This window comes from Neurospora tetrasperma, assembly GCF_000213175.1.
Source record: "Neurospora tetrasperma FGSC 2508 unplaced genomic scaffold NEUTE1scaffold_4, whole genome shotgun sequence".
Classification (NCBI taxonomy): domain Eukaryota; kingdom Fungi; phylum Ascomycota; class Sordariomycetes; order Sordariales; family Sordariaceae; genus Neurospora; species Neurospora tetrasperma.
This window is the reverse complement of record NW_009799102.1, coordinates 1,471,648-1,492,168: the sequence shown is the minus strand read 5'-3', so window position 1 is coordinate 1,492,168 and position 20,521 is coordinate 1,471,648. Positions and strand designations below refer to the sequence as shown.

Sequence of the window (20,521 nt, the reverse complement as noted above, 5' to 3'; positions counted from 1 at the left end):
GGGAAAGAAAAGAAACCCACTATCAACGCCCTCACCGCCATGTCCCTCCTATGCAGCATCCAGAACGCCCAACTGGCCAGCCATCTGTTGCCATCTTTCGCCGCAATGGGCAACACTTCCTCCTCGAGCAGCTTGCGCAGGACTGGTCCGTGATCTCCTTCATATACCCTTGTGATCGCGATGGCCAACTGTAGGTCCTTAAGCTGATTCAAGCAGACATTGACCGCATCCTGCAAGTGGTCGGCCAGCAAGAAGAACGCAGCAGCATACGCAAACCGCCTCTTGCTCATGAGCGCATACGCGTTCTTCAAGGCCGCCGTCCGCCACTTGGGATCGTCAAAGTTGTTGGCCAGGAACCGCTGCGTTGCGCCTTGCTCGCGGTTCCAAGAAGCCATTCGCCACAAGCCTTGGAGAACCGTTTTCTTCCTAAGTGCCAGATAGAACAAACTGCAGTCTACCGGATTCTTCATCTCGCTCTTGCTGTACTCATTACGAGCAATGATTTCAAACTGGGTTTTCTAGTAGTGAGTAAATGGCATGTTAGCATTGCACAACGCCAGACGGCAGACTTTTTGGAGTGTATAAGCTTACCACAGCAGCAGGGTCAGTCAACCACATAAAGATACCGGCTTCCCTGGCATCCTCCCATAGCATTGGACCATGATGTTGTCTTGACACAAAGTCCAGCAGAATATCCTGGCTACCCGAATGGTATGCCCATGCAATCTCCCTCCACGACATGTGATTCTCGTTTGTCCTCCTCTTCCGTAGCGCATGTTGTCGATAAAAAAGCATAAATCTGGCGCCGTTCTCATCAAGCGACCTCCTCTGTTTCTCAACTAGTCCCACGCATTCCACGATATCTACGAGTTGAATTTGTTCACGACGCGAGAGCTGCTGCAGGCCAATCTCCGTCAGTTTCTCGCCAATTTTCATCGCCACCTCTTCGCTGAAAACCTCTTCGTCCCCGTCGTCGAATGACATACTCCGGTCACCGGAAAAGTAGTCCCCAGCATCGTTCTTCTGTTTCCTTGAAGAGTGTCCAGTGTGATTGTCCGTATACTCGCCGGACCAAAAATCCTCAAGAGGCAGGCCCAAATAATCGTCAATTGTCTCGCCTTCCACCCAGAACTTGAGCGTCTTGTGAAGCGCCAGCAACACCCGATGGACCAAAGCGATCTTTCCAGAAAGAATACACTGACTCAGGAACTGTGGGTGGAACACTGGTAACGGGCCGTTCAACCGCTGCACTACCTCGAACAGATCCCACTTTCCACCTTTAAGATGCGGTAACCTCAAGCTTGTGATGAGCGAACTTGATACATCAAAGTGCCTGTCGTACACAAAGAACTGGTTTCCAGCACCAATGACAAGATGCCCATCGCCCAGCCAGGTCGAGTCGCCGATAGGATGGGGTGTGAGGATGCGGGTGCTGATTTCTCTGATTGGTGCCCAGGCGGGTCCCTTGTTGAGGTAGTCAAACCGCATCTGTGAAAGTAGCAACACCCGATGGGGGAACCCGACGGCTAGAATGGACTGGCCATCGGGAGTTGAAGTCCAGTCAAGGTCACGGATAGTGTTATGGTTCTCAAAATCCTGAGAATACTCAAGGCGGCCGCCCCGAATACCCCAGATTGTGAGTTCGGATCGAGTCGAGTCGACGAGGGCTGCCTTTTTCAGGCTGTTGCCGCTAACCAATATTGGATTAGACAGGCCTGTCTCCATGGAGTTCGTGGAAAGCCACTCGACGTGTTTTTTTTCTTGATCTACCCTGGCTGTCCAGAATTCGACTCTTCCAGAGTGCGTGTAGGAGATGGCAACGTCGACAGCGAAGACGTCCAGGAACCCAGACACCACAGGCGAAGAGCCGGCGGGATCCACAGGAAGAACATATGCCAAATCACCAGCATCCTTGAGTTCAAATTTGGTGAATTCCCGGACCGTACCCTCTTGGTGATACCCAATGCCGTTGACGGCTGGGACGTTTTCTTGTGGTTTGTAAAAAGGCAGCTTGACTTCCCAGACAATGCCTTGCTTCTCCGATGTTATGGTGGCCACATGGGCGGTCGTATAATCTTCTATATGCTGCCTTGGAAGAATGAGCAGACAAAGTGGCTTGCCTGGAACATCGTAGTCTACTTCTGATAGCAACACAGGATTCGTTTTGCGACAATCCCAAAGGGAGATTGTTTTCTGTCGAAGGTACAGGACAAAGCGGCCTTTACGGATGAGTAACATTCGATGGACATGGCTATCCAGGTCGATGGCTGCCTGCTGAGAAAGCCCAGTCCTCTTGTCGTTGAGCTCATGTCTCCAGACGATGCTTTGGCCTGAGTCTGTTCGCGACACAATAGCACGGCCGCTATAGTTCCGGACAATCTTCTTTACGGGAGCAGAGTGACCGGTCCACAGGCACCTGAAGCTCAATCGCCTAGTCTGCGGAGTTGGATCAAACAGTGTGGCGATGTTGGTTCGGTAGACCTCTACCCTGCCGTCAAAGAAGTGTAGCAAGACGTGCAGGTGAATCCCAGCATTGCAGTAACTGTAGGCCTCGACATGAGGCACATTTGTTGTGACACCCTTCAAAAAGTCGAGTTCTGGCGATGTGACATGAGCGACGTTAAAGATGTTGCACTTTTGTGACCTCGATCCAACGTTCTCGAGACCCCAAGCTGACATGTGGCCTCGACCGTCCAACACAACAACAACCTCGGGGCTGCGATTAGCTACTGTAATGACGTGCTCAAGGGCTGTCGTGTCCTGATCTGGTCGAGCTTCCTGAACGGCCGTTTCTGTCGCCGCAGACAGATCTCTCCCATGTAGTATGAAAGCCCAACGGAGGGGAGGTACGGCTGGGTCTTTTAATGCCTGATCCTGTAACGACACCGCCAGGTCTACCGTAGCACACAGCTGAAGATGTTGCTGACCATGGCCGTCCGAGCCTGCCCAGAGCCGGAGTTTGTTATCAGTGCAAAGCGTGTAGAGCACATTGTCAATAGTCTGATCAAGGTGGCGAGGCCGGCGCCACTGGATGTTGGTCACGGCTTGAGGATGTGGTAGGTAGAGAAAATCGAAGCGCACATCGTCGGACCCGTAGCTGAGTCGTCGCCAGACTTTCACCAAGCGGTCGTGCTGGCCCACGGTTGCAATATATGCGGAATCATAGGACACGCTAGCAATCCGAACGGGGTTGGCCAGGCGTTTGCGCCACAGACATAGTGGTGTAGATGACGTTGCTTGGTATAACTCGAGGTGAGAATGTGCGACTACCAGTTCTTCGGATGCGCCCCAGGAGAGGGAGATGGGCGTCCTATCCTCAACCGCACACGAATCTCGCTCAACATTGAAGGAACATTGCAACGCCCACTGTGATGCGACGAGCAAGCAGCGTTAGTGCATCTTGATGTCGGCAACAAGAAGTGTAAGTCGAAGGCGCACAACATACCCTAAGTGCGTCGTCCTCCTGGCCGAACGGTTTGTATATGCGCACTGTGTTGTATGTGCAGACAGCTATTTTGCCCGATGCCTCGTCCAGGGCGATAGCCTCTAAAGGGTCCTCGTTGTCATCGTAAATAGTCTGTAGGATGGTCTGTGGCTCTCCAAGGATGGCAATGGCGCTGCCGGTGATATATGCCTGGTTTAGGCGACTATGAGTTAGCAAGACCGCCTTCGTAGACAAGAGAGCCAAAAGGATATATCTCACGGTTATGCGACGAGAATCCCAGTAGCCCGTCGCCAGAGCTTGAAGCCGGGATTCTGGCTTTCCGGGCAGGACAGCTTTCATACTAAACTACCTTACCGGCGCGGGATGCTGCTAGAGGCACTGCTAGCTAACATTGCGACGGGCAGTCGATGTGCGCGGCCTTGGGTTGACCCGTATCAGGGAGGATATACGGAAGCGGGGTGAGACGACGAAATCTAAAGACGTTGAAGACAAATGGCGTGTTTGCGATGCAATTGGTGGTGTCGATGGAGTCGGATGCGATCGATGTCGTGGATGTGATGCGTGTTGTTCCCTGGAGCTACCTTAGGTACCTCCTCTAGTTGCTAGATGGGGGGTCGGGGTCTTGGGAGGGAGGGGGGGTTGCCGAGCGCCTCCACTCGAGTCCCTTAGCTGCCCACGGTTCCCTATGACGTGTGCTAATGAAAGATAGGTACCTCCAGAGGGAAGGAAGGTCGGATCGAAAGGCCGTACACTAGTACCTCTAGGTAGCGAAAGTCTAAAAAATAAAAAAAACAAATGATGTGTCGCTTTTCGATTCGAAGCCAAAGCCTACCTCCAGGTAGGTATGACCTGGACCAAGCGATCCCTATTCAGAAGGGAAGCAGCTTCTTCTGAATGCGTCAGCATTGGTTGTGAATAGCCATGTATGCTGACGCAGGTCCAAGCGCAGAGCTGCAAGCAGTGGACCCAAAAGTCCATTCAGGGGTATTTGTTTACTTCAGGTCCCGAAGAACGGCAACACCACTTGCACCTTCACCAAACAATGCCTTGTACGCGAATGCTACATCTATCTTACATTTGAGCATGATCTGCCATATTATAGGATTACTCATCTCCTCTAAGGAGCGCCCGGTACGCCCTTGAGCACGCCGTTATCATCGTACTTTGCCTCTGTTAAAAAGGATCCATCGTCAGCTTTCGTTCCCTTCATTGTTTCTACCGTCCAAAACTCCACGCTCCAAACTCACGGGAACACAGGGAAAAACTTACTGAAAAACGTATATGACAGCGTAACTGTCTCGATCCCCTTCATATTCAAATCGTTCAGGTAATCCGGATCCAGATAGAAGAATACGGGCATATCCACCGTCTCGCCGGCGTTCAGCCTCTGCTCCTCAAAGCAGAAGCACTGGATCTTGCTAAAGTAGGGAGCCACCTGTCCGGGCGTGACGCTGTACGTCGCCACGCCGATAATGTCCTTGTCGCTCATGTTGGTGGCCGTGTAAAAAGCCAGCGCGGTCTCACCCGGGAGAATCCGCACCTCGCGCTGCTGCGGCACAAACTTCCAGGGGAGCACGTCCGACACCGAGGCGCTGAAGGTCACGCGCATGCGCTTGGCGTCCCGGACCGGCTCGAGCTTGGCGGCGAGGTCGACGTCGGAATCGGAACCGCCGGCACCGTGGGCGCGGACGGGTTGGCCGCCCCAGCCGGTGGTTTGGCAGATCTGTATTTTGTTGCCAGCAATGTTAGAGATGGACAGGCAGTTGAGTGAAGCGACATGGTAAGCAGGCAGCTAGGGCACAGGAGGATCCAACCAAGGAACCCATACCATCTTGTACATAGGCACGGAGCCATACGAAAGCGCCACGGTACCAAGAATAACGCTAATGACATAGTACATGGTCGATTGATTCCTCTTCTTGTACTCGGCTCTCACTCTCTCCATCTCCGGCGACACGCCTGTTCGGGAACTTTGGCTCCTTGTCTGTTGCTGTTGCTGGCGTCTGCTTGCGCCCTCGGTCGAGAACCACCTCCATGCCCTGCCGCTCTGTTGCTTCTTTGCACCCGATGCTTGTTGCTGTGCTGCTGTCGTCGTCTTCCTCCGGGGGTCAGAAGACGCCGCCGATGGCGCCTTAGTATCGAACGAGAGTTGGCGGCGCCATTGGTTTTGGAATTCTTGGCGACACGAAAAGCAGGCCCATGAAGCCGATTGGGAGAAGGACTGAACAGCGACGGCTCTTCGGCCGACGAAGCGTGGCATCGAGCTCATGGTGAGAGGGTTGACGAGACCGACTGCTCGAGTTCACAGTCTTCTGTTTACTCCGGAAGGTGGGATGTCCAGGTACTGCCCGTGTGTGTAGGTGGGACCGGGGACATGGTTGCCCTCTCTGTGCTGCGAAAGCGTCGGAGCTCTGGAATTCTCACCGCCTAAATATGACCGGCACAAATGTGGGACGTCCCGATCACAATTGAGGGACACCCAGAGCACATGTTTGTTTCAGAGCGCAGCGGTGCGCAGTGGACACTATGGACCGCCGTAGTTGCAAGCATGACACAAGTCATCGACATCGCCGGGAGTTGGAATCTATCGAAATATATACAGTGAGAAACAGCGGATAACAAATATAACTAAAATCTTTTAAAAAGGCTCTCTTATTGATATCAAGGCAATTGGGATATTTAGGTTGAGAGTACACTTACTATAATTATTAGGTGTTATTACAACTTATCACTTCATAAAACGTAGTTTGACGCTGTTTTGTAGGAACTTTTTGTTGCATTTACAATACAAATTTAAGATACTTTCGTTAAGCTAGAATAATGTACTCTTTGGATCGCTGATTACATAGAACTCTTAAATAATTAGAATTCATCAACGTCGCTCCCATCAGCACCGCTGGATACAAGGTCGTCATTGTCGTTTTCGTCGTCCTCATAAACAAGATCCAATGTTCCTTCGTTCAGCTGCCAGTCTACGCCTTCAGCTTCGAGAGCCTGCTTAGTCTCCTCTTCCAAGAGATCAACGCTAAAGTCCAGTGGCAGGTTTTTAGAATGGGTTTCCTTCGCTTCTAGGAAACTCTCTTTCGTAATGGATCTCAGCGGTGAAAGATACCGTCTCACTCCTTCGCTAAACTGCCGTCTGGTTTCTTGCTGCAATCCATTGAAGCTAGCTTTGAGCGGCAAGCGAGGATCCTCGTCTAAATGCGCTTCGCGCCGATATAAGCCGGTCTCGACATAATTCGGGCCTTGGACGACGCCGAGAGTACGGTCTGGCAGCTGTTGAAGCTGCGACTTTGTCAAATAAGATCGTCCCCTTGAGATACCGGATTCCGAATACAACAGCCGACCTTGAGCATCATGGGTGGGTGCCTCTGGTTCCGGGTGTGGAATGATAGATTGCGGACGCCGAATCCTCTTTGGCGATTTTTGCCCCGGGATTTTCATATGCATGAATAAGGTGCGGTCGTTGTGGTCTCCCTCATCTTGTTCGTTGAGTGACAAGACGAAGACTCGTCCACTAGCATCGCCAATGACCAGCCTGGACTTGTCGGGTGAGAACATGCCGCAGGAAACGGGTGCAGGAACCTCCAAGAGGTCGCGGACCAGTGGGTCGCGGGATCGCACATTCCAGACCTTTACCACGCCATCGGATGAACCGGTATAAAATCGGTCAAGAGTTCTTCCCCACGCCGTAAACTTGACGCCTACATCCTCGTGCTCACGATCACCTCTGAACTCCTCAATAGGCTCTCCATGGCGTAGAGTATGGATCGGCTTGTCACCTTGAGCGGTGTCCCAAATGTATGTATTTCCGTCTGTGCATCCCGCCGTGATGTAGCAGGAACCGAAGCTGATGGGCATGACAGTAAGCTCATTAATATCGAGCGCCCAGCAATCTAGTGTTTGAATAGGGCTGAATGACTTTTCGCCATGTTCAGAAACGGGAGATGGGGTAAAGACCCGGATTTGGGTACGGGTGTTATAGTCCAGGTCCAGACCCAGTGGTGAAGTGGCCGCTATGAAGCAGGCTTGACTGGGATGCCATAGAACCTCAAAAACATTCTGGGTTGTAGCGGATGTTATCCGCCACCTTTCCCCCGTAAGACCATCCCAAAGGCAGAGCTCCCCCGTTTCCCTACGGTCGGGAGGAATATCAAGGTCATCCCCTGTCCTGCTGCGAGGTGAGTAGCCCACCAAAAGCAGATGCCGAACGGTTGGCGAGCGACCCCATTGCATAGTGGCAGGAAAGTAGGCCCATCTCTCGGTTGAAACAGTGTTACCCTCTGCGTCTTCCACCCGGGAGCAAGAAAAAGACCGATACGGGCTGGTCGAAATCGAGTCGTTGCTGTGGATATTGTATATGCGCACAGCGTCCGTAGGAACATCTGCTGCCGTTGCAACCATGGCCGTTGTCGACTCATACTTTGAGGCAGCCACAAAGTTGACATTACCCCCGTGAGACCACTCGCCCAACAAAACCATGGAGGAGCCGGACGGGTCTACCTTCCAGACTTTGACTTTCCGGTCAAACCCAGAAGTAAATGCCCGACCGTGGACATCGTCATAGTCCGAGGAAACAACAGATGAGTACAGCCACGGATCTTGACTCTGTCTCATAGCATCGGTCGAGTTCTCGCCCTTTTCGACAACCGGACGGACAATTCGATGATCAGAATATGCCCGCAAAGTGCCTTGGCTGCACGATCCGAGAACGAGGTTACCAGGCTTGTTGTACTGCTGATTATGAGCATCCGAATGCTCTGTTGTCCCACAAATGAAGCCGTCGTTCGAGACCCAGGCAATGGTCGCAATATCTCCGGCACAATCCGTCCATTCTCTTCGCAGCTCCAACTCGTCCTCGCGACACTTGACGAACTCATTCGGGAAGTTCAAGGGAGCCCGCAAAGCCATGCCGCGGTTACCAGAGGTTTCCCTAGCAAAGAGGAGTGAATTAATCTGGCTCGAACGAGCAAGCTCACCGTGCAAGTCGTACTTATCCCTCTTCAAGGCAAGAATCGAGGGATCCCCTGCTACCTTGTGATTAACTAGGTCATGGAGGAATCGCTCAACGTCTGTCCTGGTTCGACGCGAAAGTTCACTTTCCGACCGGATGGCATCTAAGACCTTGACAATGTCTCCACGATGCTTCTTGAGCTGCTTTCGGAGATCTTTAGCAAGATCTTGCTTCCGACTCCCAGATGACAGGTCAAGGACTCTTCGACAAAGGTTCCGCAGAGCCTTGATTTCATCGGCGGTAAAGTCGACATGGAAGATTGTAGGTCGAGGGAGCACGGAATCGTCAAACCGTACAAAGCCCTGCACACCAGCTGAAATGTTGGCCCTCTGCTCCGCTGACAGATATGGTCGTTTAGCCTCACTGAACAGCCGCGATGATAAACCTAGGGAATCAACACTGTCCTCGTGTCCCCGCCAGACCAAAGCATGCGCTCGACTTCGATAATTCTGTGCCGACGTTGTAACTATGCCACGATTTTGCGGCCTCTGCTCTTCTTCGACGCGTTTACGCCATCGAGATACTCGGCCTCGCCTCCTCGGTTCCGACACGAAGTTTTCGGGTAGATCGACAGGTAGGTTGCTAACAGAGGGCTGGGCGACAGATGCCGATGGTGGGTCCACAACCATCGGCGGTCTAACGGTTGAATCTGGTTGAGGCACTGTTATGGCCGCTGATGGTGTTCCCTTGCCTTGTTTTTCCTCGTCATCGTCCTTAATGGTAATAACCTGTGTCGAGGGCGGAGGCGGCAGTATGGTCGGTCGGTGGATTCCTGTCGTCGCATGACTGGGAACCGGAGCATGAGGGTATCGCAGCCCTGAAGGACGGTTTACACCTCGGTGTGCTTCCTGACGCCCAGGTACTGCTGGAACAGGTATTGGAGAGTTAGAGTAGCGACGTTCATCAGCCGCGGGGAATGTAGGGGCTATAGCCGAGCCCGGACGCGGAGGCGGAGGCGGCAGCGGGGCTGAGGCATAGCCGGAAGGAGCCTGGGGAGGTGCCAGGACAGGTGGGACCTTGGGGACGGGCACCGGCGTGTACGATTTGAACCGATATTCCTGGTAGCCGTTAGCTACGAATACGGTACCTTCCAAGAGAAAGCAACTGAACACATCAATAAACGTTGTTAATACGCACGGGAAGCATGAGCAATGCGCGAGTCTCCACCGGGATACGGGCAGCCAGGAGTCGTTCGAACACATCGCTTACACGCCCATTCCCAAGCTTATAAGCGGCTGTAAAGTCGGCGCCAGTCACGATCTCGACGACCTGGAGGAGGAGAACTATGGGTAAGGCATGGAAAGGTAACCGAGAGAATTTAAGAGTCGTAAGGGGAGCAAATGGGAACCACTAACGAAAGCCGTAGCATGCTTACCTTTGTTCCTATCTTTTGTACGTCGTATTTGTCTCTGGGCAAATTTGCTAGCTCCCGGTCGACGTGCGGGAACACTTGATTTGCGAGGCATTGGATAAAGACGTCCTGCCTTCCCCAATGAGGAACAGTCTGAGAGTTGCCATTCTGCTGGATCTGGTTGTTGATAATGGGGGCTGTGACTGGAACGGTCTCGGTTCGCTGTCGTTTGAAAGGCGGATGTTCGAGATTGTCCGGCTGGTGCCTCTGCTCTGCTTCAACAAGAGAGCCATGGCTTTGGGTGTTGCCTGGCGCAATCGAGGAGCCGTTCGTGAGGGGGCCACGCGCGGGATCGCCAGGCCTAGGGGTAGTAGGTGTCTCTGTTAATGCTAATCCACGAGAGGTGATCGGATTTGGCACGCTAGTAGAAGAGGGTGAGGTGGTGGTGATCGTCCGTGTCACGAGGGATCGATAGGAAGAACAAGGAGATGAGGCGATCAAAGGGTAGGCGGGCACGTAACGCGCAACGCGCGTCAACAGCCGCTGAAGAAGAAACAATGTGATTTAAACTTGGTAGAGCAGTAAGATTCGTCCGAAAGAATCGTATAGTTGATGAGAAAAATAGATACAAAGAAGAAAAAAAGAAGAAGGGAAGCGCGTTAGAATAGTTCCTAGAAATTTACGTACCTGGAGTTCATTTTCAAATGTTTTGCTGGTCAGAGTATATACTTTGGAGAGAAGAATCAAGTTGTATGTTAATTAAGGTCTGTGCTAGAGTAATTGACTAGCGAGATATGCAACCTTGTGTAACATTACGTAAGCGCACTGCTAGATATACTTTAAGTAGCAATCATATATTTATTAATGTTAATAAATTATAAATACTAAAATAGTAAAATCAAGCTCTAGCTAATATTCATTATGCCTAATATAGTTATTGTTATGGGGCATTCTTGGTGGATACCTAGATGCTCTGTCTTGTTATGGCAGTTGCTCACTAGAGTGTATAGTTTATTATATAAGAGTGCTCGTCCCGTTAACCTCTATTAAGGTTAACGGATTATTAATTAATATTATACTAATCTAATGTCTATTTTGCTTACACTCAGTAAAGTCGTATACAAAGTCCTAGGTTAAAGCTCGCAACAACTCTTGTCTTTAACTTTCTTTAATAAAACTATTATTAATTATTACATACTATTACTCTATCTAATAACCAATTACTCACTCTATTATTCTCTATTATTATCACTTATAAAGTACATCTTTACGTAATAAGTAGTACCTATAGTTCAGTTTTAAACCGATTTTATTATTTCTATTATTTCTTCCTTTCGTCGAGGGGGAAGATATATTAGGTCTAATAATAATTTATTAGACTTATTAACTATTATTTAGCTTTTACCCTTTTAAATTAAATATTTATATATTTATTCTTTGGAGCCCCCTTTTTTTATTACTTTATTACTATTTAATTAAGTCTAGAGGTTAAACTAAATAATATTAAAAACTAATTAAGTAAACCCCCGGATAGCTTTCGAACTCTAGGACGAAGGTCTAATACGTAAAATACATTAGATTGTTAAATTTACTACACTCGAACTACAATTTTACTATAAATAAAAACTCTAGTAATTAGCTACCGAATTATTTATTAAAACTATTTAATTATATTTAAATAAAGAAATAGTTTTTATTAAAATCAACCCCAATTGGGCCATTAATATTAATAATAATACTTATAATAAGGGATATATTATTAATTTAAATATAGTAAATTATAAAGTTTAATAGGTCTTATATAAATATTACTAATTAATTACTAATTACCTACTTCCAATATACTAAATTTGGCCATTTTTTATTAAAGAAGGCACTTCGTTATAGCTCCGGAAGAAGAATTAGAAATAATTTATAGCCCGAATTAAAAAGAATAATACAATTATTAATACTATTACTTAAATACTAATTCCCCCTAATACCAATAATACCGCCGCTTTAATAATTATTAATATTTACTCTTCGCTAACTAATTTTTTAAATATAATTAAAATAATTAAAATACTAAATTATATTAACCTACTATAAATTCTTATATTACCTTCCTTACTACTTACTTCTATTAAATAATACGCTTAGTTAAGTCCAATTTAACGACCCTTTTCGCCTACTAAATTAATAATTTTACGAGCGAATTCAATTATTAAAATTACTACCAATATTACCCAATAATTAATTATTAATCCTATTATTAAATATTTCAGAGATTTCGTATAAGCTAAAGCTTTCCTATATTTTATATAAAAATAGTAGTAAGAATAAATAAAATAGTATTTAGAAACTATCTTTGTCAATAACTTCCTAGCCTATTTTATTAATTAGAATTAAAATACTATACACTTTACCTAATATAATACGAAGCTTAGAAGTAGATCCCCGAATCCTTTATTTTATTTTACATAACTTATTTAAAATGTTGTACGCTTAATTCAAAATAGCGTAAAGCCCGGTTTCGGTCTCCTGGCCCCTACCGCTACAAAACGTATTACTTTTTAATTTTATAAGAATTCTATAATTAATTATAATTAATATTCTAGCAATTTTATTAATTCTATTAGCAAAACGGCTATAACTAGTACTAGAAACCCTTGTAATACCGTTAATTTAATTAATTAAATAAAAAATCTTCGGATTGATTGTACTAACCGATAACCCCTATTCGATAATATTAACCAACTTCCCGCTTATCTTTATAATTATATACTACCTCTTACTATTAATTATTATATATTTAATTAAATTATATAAATAAACTCCGAAGGCTTAATAAACTAAATTTTAATTAATAAAAGAGAAGCCGAATAGTAGGAATATTAAACTTATTAATAGGGGATACCTCTAATAATATTAAATAATAGCGGTTACTTTCCTCCTACTATTCTAAAGGTCCTTACTTCTTTAATATATTTAATTTTCTACTAAAGTACTTATTCTATTAGCAATTTGCAATCTATCCGCTTTAACGTTAGTTCTAATACTTCTAACCCATTAATTAAAGCTAATAGTAATAGTATAATAATGGATAATTTGGTACTTTATGAAATATTTGAAGATTTGTACAATTATATTAAAGAATTAGAAGATTAAAATTAGACTTTTACTAATTCTATTTCTAAAGCTAATATAGGATACCGCCTATTAGCTAAGGAAGAGCTATTTAAAGTCCTTGATATTAGAATGTACTCTTAATATAGAACCGGATAAGAAGAAGAAGGGCGTATATTAGGATAGTAAAATTAATATTTATATAATTTTTTATAAGTTTAAAAATATAATTAAGGGGTATTTAAAGGATTATCTAGAAAGATGTTAAATTATTACTAATAACCTTAATTAATTATTTCAAGACATAGTATTATACTAATAGAATTTCTCCATTTCCGAGGATAAACGTAATAATTTTCGTAGTAATTTTAATAGAATTCTTAATACGCTTAGTTCTAATTTCGGAATTAAGCCTTATAATACTTAAAAATAATGAGATACGAATAAATTTATTATAAATTTATATAAATCTAACGAATTATTACTATATAATTATTTAATTATACTATTTAAGTACGTTCGCCTTTAAGAAGACGTTTTTAATTTCTAATTAAATATTCGCTTACAGAATAATTTGCACCCTATAATATAAATTACGTACGTTCCTCCTAAATAGAACGTTCGTTTTAGCAATTATATTAATAAAGTTGAATAGAAAGTTTTACTTATATACTAATAGTTTTTTAAAGTATTAAAAACTAGCCAGTTAATTTATTATATAGTTAAAAATTCTAATAATAAGGACGACGTTTTTAACGTCTATACTGATTTTTAGGGAAACTATAATAGTAATAAACCTTTTAAAAAAAACTTTTTATCCTATAATAACGGGTTTAATAGTAAATTGGGCGGAAAATCTTATTTTAATAAAGGATTCCGGAACTTTAATAATAAATTCAATAAGGGTAATATTAATTGGTCGGATAATAATAATAATTATTAATATTATTAGGGTAAAAAGTTTGAACGCTATTAAATTTTACGGGACGGTTATTATATTTATACCTCTACTATAATAGTTTTTATAGACGATTCTAATATAAATAATAAAGTTCATTACTTATAGAATAAAGGTTACTATTTTATTGGTAATTTTGAAGAAGAAATAAAAGAATTTATAGTAAATACTTTTAAAATTAAATATAATAATAAACCTTCTACCTATTTTACTAACTATTTAACTCTTACTAAACTTTTATCTCTTAATATTTCGTTATTCTATATTCTGTCGCGCGTAATAAATAATAGACCGACGGTTATTCTTAATACAATTCCCGTTAGAAGTACCGATTTTAATAGGTTTATACGATTCCTATTATTAAATTTATTATCCAATACTAATTCTATAATAATTCTTAAACATTTAGAAAAGACTTAAACGTTTTATGGGCCGTCCGATCCTTCGTTTAATAATTAAATAACTTCTACCGAAAATAGTTAGAAATTATTTAATTGGGTCGGAATATTAAAGAAAGTAATTATTTAAATAAATTTACCGACGTTAGTAAATGGACGGAAGTCTAATTTATAAGAAATTTAGCATAAAAGTTAATATATGCTACTTACTTTTACCGAAGGATAAACTATTAAAGTAATTCTGGATATTACTCTTAAGAATAAGAAAATAAATTTATAAAAGGTTATATTATATTTATAAATTAATATTAAGTTCAGCCTTAGTATACCCGTTATTACTATATATTTTAATTCGGGATATTTATTAACGGTAGTAAGTAAAGCGTTTATTAAATAGTTTTTACTAAATATAAAATAAATAGTAGTACCGCCTAATATTATAAAAGGTATTAATTCGAAGATTATTATTGATATAATCGCGGAATTCAATTTTTATATAGAAGGAAAGGTCAATAGTATTAAAATTAACGGATACTTTCAAATATCCGCTTTAATTATTAATAAATTAGGCCCGAATATACTATTAGGAATAAACTTCCTTCGCTACTATAGTACGAAGCTGGATTTTATTACCGTATTATATTCTTTTAAATCGGTTTTTAGTATAAAAGTCTAGGGCGAAGTTTTTTTCTAAAAGAGAAGAAGGGGGGGAGGACGTTTTAACTACTGAAGTTTTTATTAAATCTAATATTTTATTATTAGGAGGTTAATTAAGAATTATCTTAGTAAAGTATAATACCCAATTTAATAATTAGTATAGCTTAAATAAATATCCTATTTATAATTTTTATATATAATACCTTTAATTATTAAATGCTATAGTAAATCATAAAATCTATAAAGTTGTACTATATTTTAATTAACCTAAAGAATTGATATTTATACTTAGAAGAATATAAATAAGTATAATTATACGGTTATTACCTAAAGTTAGTAAAATAATTATACTAATTAATATATTAGATATAGTTTTTCTCGTCCTTAAAATTTAAGCTAGACTTACTTAAGAATAATACGCCATATTTATCAATAGAACTATAAAGGATAAAAAGGAAGTAGTTATTAGAAAGAATGCTTTTAAGGTGCTTTCCTACGGAATTACTAAGCTTATTAATATTAAAATTATTTTTTCCAAAGTAAGTATTAATATTTATAATACTAATTTTAATTTCTTAGAGTAAATTAAGAGCCTTCTAAATAAGTATATTAATACTTTTAGAAATAGAAGGATTATACTAATAAAAGAAGAAGATAAAATATGTATTAATTTGGTTAAGGGATAGTAAAATTAGTAAAGAATCGTTAGATTTTACTTTTTGGGTATTAAGGACTATAAGTTCTTTAATAAAGAATATAATAAAATATACGCCCAAAGTAAAATATTGTTTATATTTTAATTAACTCTTATTATTAGTTTAGTATTTATTAATTAAAACAAATAAATAGAATTAATAAAAGATGTACAATAATTAATCTTTATTTATTTAATAGTATTATTATACTAAATGTATATTTTTTACTTAATTAAGAAGATATTATTAATATAATAGTCGGTAAAGAATTCTTCTTAATCTTCGATACGGCCGGATTCTTCTACTAATTACTCATTTTTATTAAGTATTATAACCGTATAATAATTATTAATCCTTAAAGTTTTAAATAGTTTAATATTATATTAATAAGCTTTAAGAACTCTCCGGCCTTCGTATAAAGATTTATAAATAGGCTATTCTTCAAATATTATTTATTCGTACGTACTTATATTAATAATATTATTATTTTTAATAATACTTAAGAGGAATATTTAATATATTTAGCTATTGTTATGAATCTTCTTAATAAATACTATATTTATATTAGTATAAATAAATCTTTTGTAGGGTATTCTTCTATATAATTATTAGGTAGTATTATTAATAGAAAAGGTTGAAGACGTATAAACAATTGTATTAAAGCCTTCTAAAAGCTAACCTTCCCTAATATATTTAATAATCTTAAAACTTATTTCGGTATAGTTAGCTAATTATATTAAAATATATTATAATTTACTGTTAAGGAAGAATTATTTAATTGAAGAAAGACGGAACTACTATAGTAAATATATAAATTGGGTAATTTATAAATAGGTTTGATAAAATAAATAAGACGAGTATATATATCAAAGGTTAAATTCGAACTAACCCCTAAGGAGTGTAAAACTTTCCATATTTTATAGGAAAACCTATATAATTAAATATATCTCTTCTACTATATAAAAAGTAAAGTATTATTTATTAAAATAAATATAAGCGATTCGGCTTATAGGGTTTATATCTTTTAATTGAAATGCCCAAGGACGGAGAATTTATTTCTAAAATAAATAAAATTCCGTTAACTATAATTAAACTAGTATATTTTCTATTAAAATTAATATCCTTTATTAAAAAGAAATACGGTTCTACGGAAGTAGAGATCGCGGCTATTATTTAAGCCCTATAAAAACTTCAAAAAATAATTCAATTTAACAAATATTAAATTAACGTTATTACTAACTATACTTCTACTACTAGAATCGTCAAATATACCTCGCTATATACAATAAATCTAGTTAAAATTAACCCAAAGTTCGTGAATACAGCCAATTAAGCATCCTAATTTAATTTAAATATATTTTATATCCCCGGACTGTTAAATATTATTCTAGATACTTTATTCAAATTACTAATTGCCGAGTAAATTGATAAGAATAATATATTAAATAAATTGACTAATGTTTAGTCTAATTTTAGGTAAATAGAAAATATTAATTATTAGGATAATCTTAATACTTTTTCTCTTATATATATAGAAGTTGTCCTAGATATATATTAAGTATTACTAATTATCGCTCCGGAATTTTATTAATAATTAATTAAAGTTCATTCCGAAGACCCTAAATATACTAAGGCTCTCTATTTAATTAATAAAATTAATATTCTAGGGTACGTTTATATACAACGATTGAGAAAGCGCTCAAACTTACCGGTAGGCCCCTATTTATTTAAGGATAGGCTACTTTACTATATTAATTATTAAGATATACGGTGGCTATATATTCTCCGAATTTATATATAAGAAATATTAGAGTTAGTATATAATAAGAAGTACTATTTTAGGATTAATTAGATAATAAATAATTTATTTTACTTTTATATAAGAAGGAAAACTTAGATAGTATATAAATATATTAAATATTATAAAGTTTATTATTAGAATTAATAGGCTCAGTAATTAACCCTTAGAGAATTATTACTAATTCGAATATTCTTAAAGCTATTCTATATAATAATTATAAATTTTATTACCAATATACCGGTAATTAAAGTAGCCAATATAATATAGGCTCTAAAAGGCTTCCCGGAAGTCGATATAATATATATTGTTATTTATAAATTTAATAAGAAGGTCTTATTAATAATTAATTATTCTACCTATAGCGTACGAAAACAGACTAAAATATTGCTTCGGACTTTATAGTTCTATAATTAGGATTTACTGGTAGTAATTATTAGCAATCGGGATTTTAAATTTATTTTAGTAATTTAGAGGAGTATTTTCGAAGCGTTAGTTATTAATCTACTATTTTTAATAGCGTACTATACTCAAATTAACGGATAATTAGAGAGAATTAACTAAATTATTAAAATAGTTATTCGGATATAGTATATAATAAGTATTATTCTTTAAATATTAATACTAGTAGTATTATAATATAATTTAAATAATATTATTTAATCTACAATTAGGCTATTACTAAATAAGCTAATATATAGCTTTAAGCTATGGGCCGCCTTCGATCTATTTATACTAGATAATTAAGAAGCTACTACTACGGAATCCTTAACTCTTATCTATTAAGAATATTAACTTAAAGCTATAGAACTTATTAATCGGGCTAGAATAGCTACTAAAGAATAATACGATTCTAAATATTCCCTAATAATTTTCGAAGTAAGTAATAAAGTTTATTTACAATTTAAAAAAGGTTATTATCTACCTAGAAGCCTAAAGAAGAAATAATTAATAAAGCGAATAGGTCCCTATTATATTTTTAAGAAAGTTAATTTATTAGCCTATAAATTTAATTTATTTAATACTTAGCGTACTTATTCTATTATATTTATAGTATATTTTTATAAATTAGTATAAGGCCCGGATCCGTTCAATTGTAAAGTACCGCTACTATTACTAATTAAAATAGACGGGTAAAAGGAATAGGAAGTTGAAAATTTCGTTACTAGAAATTAATAGAAATTAAAATCTATTAAACGTATAATATTTAGTTAAATAAACTAGATATTAAAATAAGAATAATACGTAGGAATTATATAGTAAGTTTATAAAGAATTTGAAGGAAATAGTAGAAGAATTCAATATAGAATATTCGTTAGAATTACTATTCTAAAGTAATTGTAAAAGGGTAATTTAGTATATTAAAGGTATATTTTATTAAATATAGTATTAGAATTAATAGAGGAAGTAATAATTTTTTCATTAAAAAAGGGGGAGGTTACCGGAAACTATAAAGGTTTGAAAATATTTCCTTTTATTTTAAATTTTCTATTATTTCTTTAATTATATATTTCTATAAATAATTATATTTTCTATACTTTCTATTAAAATTTCTAGAACTTTACTTAGAAACACGTCCAAACGGAGGTAAGCCTATTACTAGTAATATATAGGATAATATACTATACGCTATTTACAGCTTTGATTAAAACTTTTTTTATCCCAATTGGGTAGATACGTATAATTATACAAAGGTATCGGCACTTACGGTTATATATAGTAAATAGCCCTAGTAGGTAGGTACTAGTAAAGGAAGAGTCTTAGTACGTATATATATAACTTTTAAAAGAGTTAAAAATATTTAACTACTTTTAACTTCTTCTTTTTACCTTAATAACCTTATTATATCCTACCCTATCCTTATATTACTTAATTTTATTATAGCTTCCTTTATATAATAATTTTATTAAACTAATTACTATTTATTACTTTTTCTATCCTACTTTCGCTAAATTACGCTTTTAGTATAATAATATAATTAACGTTAATATAGAGTTCCTACTATTTATTAATAATATAATTATAACTTTTAATAATTAAATTAATAGTTCTAATTATAATAATAGTTTATATAGTTTTACTATAGACTGGTAGCTCGTCTTACAATCTCTAAAGTACGACCCCCCGGTTCAGCGTATTAGCTAATATAGTAAAATATTCTAGCCGTTATACAATTAATAAATTTATTAACAAAATTATTAATTTAGGAGACGATAATATATATATTATACTTCCTAATTTTATAGCTAATTTTTTCAAATAAATGAGTATAGTTTAATTTAGATAATTCTTCAATTATATTCGCTATAAATATACTATTAATTCGAATAATAATTTTAGTTAAAATTATAATATCTATAATCTATTTAAGCGTCTTCCAACTAAATTCTTTTAATTTACTTAAAGTATTTTTATTTATAATCTTAAGAAAGTAAATAATAGAAGATATTTAGTACTAATTATAACTGCTAACTACCTTTTTATATAGTATAAAAATAAATTATATTCTATACTTTATAATATTATCGAACGTATAAGCGAATTAATTAATATAAATTCGGCAATTTTATATACTATCAATAGTAATTTTACTTACTTTACGTCTGTACTTTTATTAATTATACTCCTAAAGGATTTAATTCCTAATAGTAATAATAGAATTTAGTAAGAGTAGGACTTTAATACTATTATTAGATTTTATAATACTAAAATCTAAAAGTCGTATATTAGAGGAATGTTTAATTTAATTCCTATTATTATTATTAAATATAGTAATACAACTTTTAGAAAAGAATATATAGGGGAGCTAATTACCGTTAATTAACGCCTTTATAACCGCCCGTAGACTTTTCACTATAATATATATCCTAATAATCGTATTATTAGAAGTAGTAATATTAATTTTATTAATATTTAGGAAATCCGAGAGATTATTTAATTAATTAATAAGGCTTATAAAGCCTTATAACTACCGATTAGGGCTATTCCTATCTTTATTTATACTAAAATTCTAATTCTTAAAGTAACCTATGACGAACGGCAGTCTAATCTGCCTAAATAAGATAATTTAAAAGGTAAGAATTATTAGAGTCGTTCGGTG

At 38.0% G+C, this 20,521-nt stretch overlaps 3 protein-coding genes across 3 annotated transcripts in view; all 3 read right to left on the bottom strand.

Moving 5' to 3' along the window:
- The window catches only part of NEUTE1DRAFT_44368 (uncharacterized protein), a gene marked incomplete at both ends in the record, with an annotated part of 5,113 nt that extends 1,329 nt beyond the window's left edge, over positions 1 to 3,784 (bottom strand). The window contains 4 exons of the mRNA XM_009853290.1: positions 21 to 518; positions 592 to 3,366; positions 3,446 to 3,634; positions 3,704 to 3,784. Coding sequence (XP_009851592.1) covers positions 21 to 518; positions 592 to 3,366; positions 3,446 to 3,634; positions 3,704 to 3,784 — 3,543 coding nt within the window. The remainder of the gene's footprint in view (positions 1 to 20; positions 519 to 591; positions 3,367 to 3,445; positions 3,635 to 3,703) is intronic.
- A 691-nt stretch (positions 3,785 to 4,475) lies between these two features.
- Positions 4,476 to 5,737, bottom strand: NEUTE1DRAFT_130413 (uncharacterized protein; the record flags this gene model as incomplete). Its single annotated transcript, XM_009853755.1, has 3 exons — positions 4,476 to 4,615; positions 4,715 to 5,168; positions 5,274 to 5,737. 3 exons carry the CDS (start codon positions 5,712 to 5,714, stop codon positions 4,563 to 4,565), a joined length of 948 nt encoding a protein of 315 aa, XP_009852057.1.
- Positions 5,738 to 6,221: 484 nt separating this feature from the next.
- On the bottom strand, positions 6,222 to 15,352 carry NEUTE1DRAFT_147125 (uncharacterized protein; the record flags this gene model as incomplete). The annotated part of the gene is made up of 4 exons (XM_009853754.1): positions 6,222 to 9,517; positions 9,597 to 9,728; positions 9,835 to 10,171; positions 15,348 to 15,352. 4 exons carry the CDS (start codon positions 15,350 to 15,352, stop codon positions 6,308 to 6,310), a joined length of 3,684 nt encoding a protein of 1,227 aa, XP_009852056.1.
- Between the last annotated feature and the right edge of the window lie 5,169 nt (positions 15,353 to 20,521).